The 6,018-nt window shown below is 34.7% G+C and overlaps 1 protein-coding gene across 1 annotated transcript; it reads right to left on the bottom strand.

Annotated features, from left to right (window-relative positions):
• Nucleotides 1–679: 679 nt before the first annotated feature.
• On the bottom strand, nucleotides 680–5,175 carry LOC124636370 (connectin-like). The gene is made up of 2 exons (XM_047172440.1): nucleotides 4,106–5,175; nucleotides 680–2,508 (listed from the first exon to the last, which is right to left on the bottom strand). Exons 1-2 carry the CDS (start codon nucleotides 5,160–5,162, stop codon nucleotides 2,024–2,026), a joined length of 1,542 nt encoding a protein of 513 aa, XP_047028396.1. The 5' UTR covers nucleotides 5,163–5,175; the 3' UTR covers nucleotides 680–2,023.
• Nucleotides 5,176–6,018: the final 843 nt, after the last annotated feature.

Below are 6,018 nucleotides of genomic sequence, written 5' to 3'. Positions count from 1 at the left end.
ACATGAAATTGAATTTTAACTTAATTCTAGAACAACTAGGAAACTAGGTACATTACCTGTTGCGTGAGTTTAATAACATTGTTTTGAATTTCAAATGGTTTATCGAAATCATAAGTCATAATGGAGTTTACATAACTTGTGCCGTCGTGCCTGCCCTTAACTTTTTTCTCGTGATGAAAACTGGTGTCTGTACAAAGCTGAACACATTTACAGTTTCTTCATGGCTAAATAATGATAAAAACTTTTTGGTACTGGACGGTCTATACTAAAATTATTTCGAAGTCAGCTTTCAGTTTATATCTACGAAGCTGGACTTCAATATTCTTCGAAGTAAAACCATTTAACCTCCCTATCCTACTAAAGGTTGAGCCCATATTCCACGACTGACTGGAGTTTGAGTTACATTTTCTAGTAGCCATAACGTCTATCAGTGTTCTACGAAATGTGAAGTGCTTCAATGGACTACTATCAATTTGTTGAACTTTGTGATACAAAATGACCCATTAAGATAATTCTGTAATTCTGGTATCCACTTACGGACATCAGCTAGACCTTTATCGGACTACCAAGCTAAGAGATGATGCCTTATAAACTAAAGGCTTGCTACGAACAAAAGCGAAGAATCTTTGCTTTCTAATATTGTAATAAAAAAATTGTATATTGCAAATAAAACGAAAGCTACGATTTCAAATTTTTTATTAATATTTTATTACCAATTACAATATCCAAATCCTTATTTTCAATATTTACAAGAATTATGATTACTATATTACATTTTATTTCGCTTACAGGCTTAAGTCATAAAAATCCGATACATTAATATCTAAAATGCAAACATATATTGAAGGTTCGATTTCCGCATCGCCTCATAAATCTATATAAATAGATGTGTCCATGTCCTCACATTTGAGTGTATGATTTGTGTTTGCGATACTCAAAACATGATACATTTTTGCAACACTGAACTAACAGAACTTTTATTTAAATGTACAACATTCCGTTCATCATTTGTTTTATTTGTAACAATTGCATTAACAGTTGGTTTGATTTCAATTACAGAATTTATAAGAGTATTAACATCTTCTATTATATCGGCATTTGTTTTAATGCTAAACCTAATTGCATTATTTGTACAAAGGAGATCATCGTTAGTAGAAATCTTAATTAACGAACCATCAAAATAATCTAGACTCATAACTTTCCTTTCGGGTGACTTAAAATCGTTATTTGCTTGTAGAATTTGGTTTTGGAACTTTTATATGAAGTCCTTATCTGGAAGTCTTAAGCTTAAAACATTGAGCTGCTAATCGTCTCTAACTTTAGTCACGTGGGTGTAGTAATAATTTGTAGAATTTAATTTATCATCATTGTCTTCATAATGGAAAGGTCGTCTTAAAATAGCATTTACAAGTTTTATGGAAACCAATTTGATATGGATTTTTCGGAATGTGAAAGAAAAATAAGCTAAACACTTACAAAAAACTATTTTTTATGTGTTTTCAACGAGTTGGAACATATCCAAAGTTCCATAGCGAAGCATGATACTGACATTATGGATCTAACTATATAACACTGGGTAGAACATTACACTGGGCTTTCAATTACACTTACTAAGAAATAATTTAATTAAATATCTAAACCAGTCTTTTTTCTTAAAGTCTAAAAATCAAGCATCATAGCAGAATTTAGAAATCATAAGCTTATAGTGCTGAAACATTAGGGAAAGTTCAAAAAACAAACAGTAGGCTCTAAAGCCAAATAATAATGTTTCGATTCCTGATCTAATATACATACAAAAGGAAAAATATGCAAGGTGATAATCTTACTACTTTTGAGGCCATTAAACGAGCGATCGCTGCCAAAGGAGCTAGGATAATTGGTTCTATAACCATTACGTGACCTACTTTAGAATTAGCCTGTTGGAATTTTAATACTATGTAATTTATTTCTGCCACTTGCTGAACTTTTCCTTCTATTTCAGCATTAATAGAATAGCATCACACACTATAAATATTAGGTATAATTAGAATACACTTATTTTTAGTAACGTCACTACCAAAAACAGTTTTGGGAGAACTCGTAAGCTTGTATTTGATTGCCAGTAACTTTCGTCCTTAGACGAGAGCATCAGAGAGTCTTCGCCGCTTCTAACTAGCTCGCGGGGACACGGCAAAGTTTCTACAGGCATATTAACTATTGTGAGCTGATTGGCCACGACTGGTTGTACAGTTGGTTCGAACTTATATTGATTGTCTTCATACATTTCTTCTTCATTGGCATCTTGTTGTAATACTTCTCCGTTTGCTTCGATCTCGTAAAGTTGTTCGGATTTTGCAGGCTTAGCGTCAATCATTTGGGAGTTTACGTCATTTGATGTACTCTCAACTGCCTCGCCCGTTCCTATCACACAAGTGACACTGTCTAAAGCCATTCTTAGAGGTTCGCTTTTCGTTTCATTTCTCAGAATTTGTATCCATGATAAACGGCAATCGCAAGTCAGTTTATTACCTGTAAAAAGAAAAAGTAATTTAGTTGATGACCTCAAGAAACCCTGAATTGGAATGATGAGAATTGTGATAATAGGTTTAGTTTGGTTAGCAAATCTGCAAAATACACGTTAAAAATAAGATACATGATCGTCTGAAAATAGCACTGCAAAGTTTTTTTACAAAAACAAAAGGAAACTTAATTATTCAAGTATTGTTCAAAACTTTGAGAGTGTTCTAACAAAAAATACAATATTCAAGTATATTTGAGATGAAAAGTTATAATCACATAATATGATAGGATTTAAATTTTATGCTCTGGTGAGTTCAAGTTCAGATTTCTGCGTGAGTAAGTTTATTTTAGGGACGAGCAAGTAAAACAAAGGGTTATTATGAGAAAAACATCTGCCTGAAACGTTGAGTATGTCTTTTGACTTTTTTAAAACTTTAAATTATTAGTTTGAAAGTAAATGGAATCTAAAAATACTAAAACCTAAAATACAATAAAGTTAAATTTATACACTTCGAATAAAATAAATACGCCCTTTTATCTTCGGATTAAAACTTTTTCATGAATTAACTCTTTTTATTGTTTAATCTCTCATATCGTATGCATGAAGCATCGCACTATTGTTATCTGCATTTCAAAAGTCTAACTCAAACTTATTTCATTAAAACCCTCAATCATTACACACACGTGCCAATTTAATCAAAATGGAAAACACCGTGATGTTTGTATTTAATAAAACTACGGCATTGTGTGAAAACTCGACTTATTGCAATAGCTCTGTCGATAAAGGGAGCTGTAACACTCATTAATTGTCCTTAATGCTAAGGGTGCTTTAGTAGGGGGATTAAACACAGGAGGGAATACACGAATCCCCATTGTTTGCACAAAACACACTTATTTAACTTCCCAAGAGTAACAGACATGCTGTGTGCCTATTTATTCGTAAATACATGTTACTACCCAAAATGGACGCGTAATAACATTATAATGGAAATGTAATGTCGTTCATTTTGAATAATCGCATTGACAGTGATAGAATTGAATATTTTCCTGTCATAATCTAAATAGTGGTGTTTGAATTTTTTGTAATTATTGAGGGGAGCGTGAATTATACACCTAAACGATATTGGAGGGTCAGTATGAAAGGTGGGTTTAAATGGGTAAATAATGACTCTGAATTTAAGAGATCATAGTGCAACGATACTATGTGTATTTACAAAAAAACACATGTTAAAAATACTTCTAGGACTGGTTAGAGAAAGTTTTTGACGTGACAACGTCTTATAAATCGATGGAGCCGGCTGCACGCACGAAAAAACATGACTCATGTGGCGTTACCTCGCACTGAGGCGTTCCGTTAAAGGCTTGAAGTGCAAGCGAGAGCACGCAACGAGCGACAAAGAGGCACGATCAGCCTCCGCGTTCGGCGGCGTTCGACATCTGACGATCAAATTCTTATGACGTTCATTCGTGGCGTTGTCACGTTCGACTAGCGTCAGTAAACCGACTTTACAGACAAACGTCTTTTTTAACACAAAATAAATATAAATAAAAGAAAGAAATGAAAATTGCCGTAGTTTAGAATTCCAATTATAAAAGTAAAACTCACCGCTCAAATACAGAACAGAATTCTTCATTTTCAAATTCTCCAATATCGGCTTTATTGTCTCGTAAGTAAAATGTTCTATCTCATTGTTCCTCAAATCCAATAATTCAAGACCGCGCACACCTTCTAATAGCCCCTCATTAATAGACTTCAATTTATTCCCTGTCATAGATAATTTCTGTAACAGAGCGAGACCATCGAAAGCTCTTTCAGACAGAAATTTCAATTCATTATTATCCAAAAGTAGCTCGTTAAGATTCCACAGCTCCGTGAAAGTTAAATCGCCCAACATTGACAACTTGTTGGACCGCAGATCCAATCTCGTCAGATTAGCTAAGCCCCTGAATGTGTCTCTAGTCAGAACCGTAATTGAATTAGCCTCCAGTATCAAATCGTTTAGTACGGTCAGATGTTCAAAACAGCCGTCGTGCGCTAGGTTGATACTGTTAGAAGACAAATCCAGATATTTGAGACTCGGCAAATCTACGAACACGTCCCTTTGCACTTCTGTTACTTTATTCTCTTTTATAGTTAGGTTTACGAGCGACGGGAGATTCGTGAACGATGAAAAGTCCAATTCGGTTATTTTGTTGTTCATCAGAGTTATTTCTTTTAGTGTGGTTATGTTTGAAAATGTTCTTTTCTCAATCTTGTTAAGAGTAGCGTAGTGTATGAACAGCTTTTGTAATCGCTTCATGCGGTGGATGACGTGGAATGGGATGAATCGAAGAGCTCCGTCAGATCGAACGTTGAATGTTAACTTTTCCAAATATGGCTGAGAGTTGAAAGTGGACCATATTGGATCGGTTTCATCGATACCTCCGTTGAAAACCCAGCAGTCGGCTTTTGTAGCTGTTTTAACATCGCTGCTGTCAGTGCAATAGCAATGTACTTTAGACTCTCTGTTCGTTATCTCGCATATGTTATCTTTTACTTGCGTTCCATGGAACCTCCTTTCAGTTTTATCCCTGCGTTTTTCATTTAGACGGCTTTCAGTGTAGGATATTTGCACTGAAGTCAGAGCCAAAGCTAGGAGTAAATATTGGACGACGGTCTCCATGTCCCCCTTGCCTTTTCACTAACCTGGAACAAACAAAAAATAAATTAAAGAGTTGCTTTGAAAGCGCTGCAGCATAAAGTCCGGTTGAAATAATATAGCTAACACCATTTTTTGCAAGTTTTAATAAATTCCTGACTCGGAAGACGCTTTCTGAATATTAAGATAGCAGTTTTTACCTCTTCCTACATTTTTAACAACATTACGTACTACTTTTTTAATATAAGTGGTTCGTAAAAGTAACGTCCTAAAAAACAAGTTGTAGTCAAATTATATTAAATAAGTTCGTCCATATTCTGCGCTAAATAAAACCCAGGCTCCACTGTAGGCAACTGTTATAAATTTACATAATCACTTAAACAGGAGGCTTTAAAACAATGACTCAGCGTTGGGTACTATATTACCAAAACTGATCGTAATTCATTCAGCCATTGACTTGTTGGAGTGGGTATCGGATGTATCGCATGCACTCAGCCTAATTTGTGGGGAGGCGTGTAATGAACGCACCGGAACATGTCACGTGACTTTGAGTCATTTATGCTGCATTCACCCTCTGGATATACGGCGTTTTTGTTATCATTTTTTAACGTAATTGCTTTGATAATATGCTTTCCAATAGGGGAATGAAATATGACGCGTCATGCACCTCTAGCATAACATTGTCTATCATTTTGTTTATTTAGGAGCGTCTGTTCATTTTTTTAGTAAGCCGATATGGTTTACATCAAAAATGTGAAGACTGAAATAGACTAATAAAGGCAAGTGAAAACAAAAGGGGAATTTCGTACATAAGAATTTTAAAGCAACTAATTAAAACTCCAATATGCTGTGCAGCGATTTTTTATTACAGTCATTTTCT

The sequence above is a fragment of the Helicoverpa zea genome, chromosome 14, assembly GCF_022581195.2.
Source record: "Helicoverpa zea isolate HzStark_Cry1AcR chromosome 14, ilHelZeax1.1, whole genome shotgun sequence".
In the NCBI taxonomy this organism is placed as follows: Eukaryota; Metazoa; Arthropoda; class Insecta; order Lepidoptera; family Noctuidae; genus Helicoverpa; species Helicoverpa zea.
This window is presented reverse-complemented; position numbering and strand designations above follow the sequence as displayed.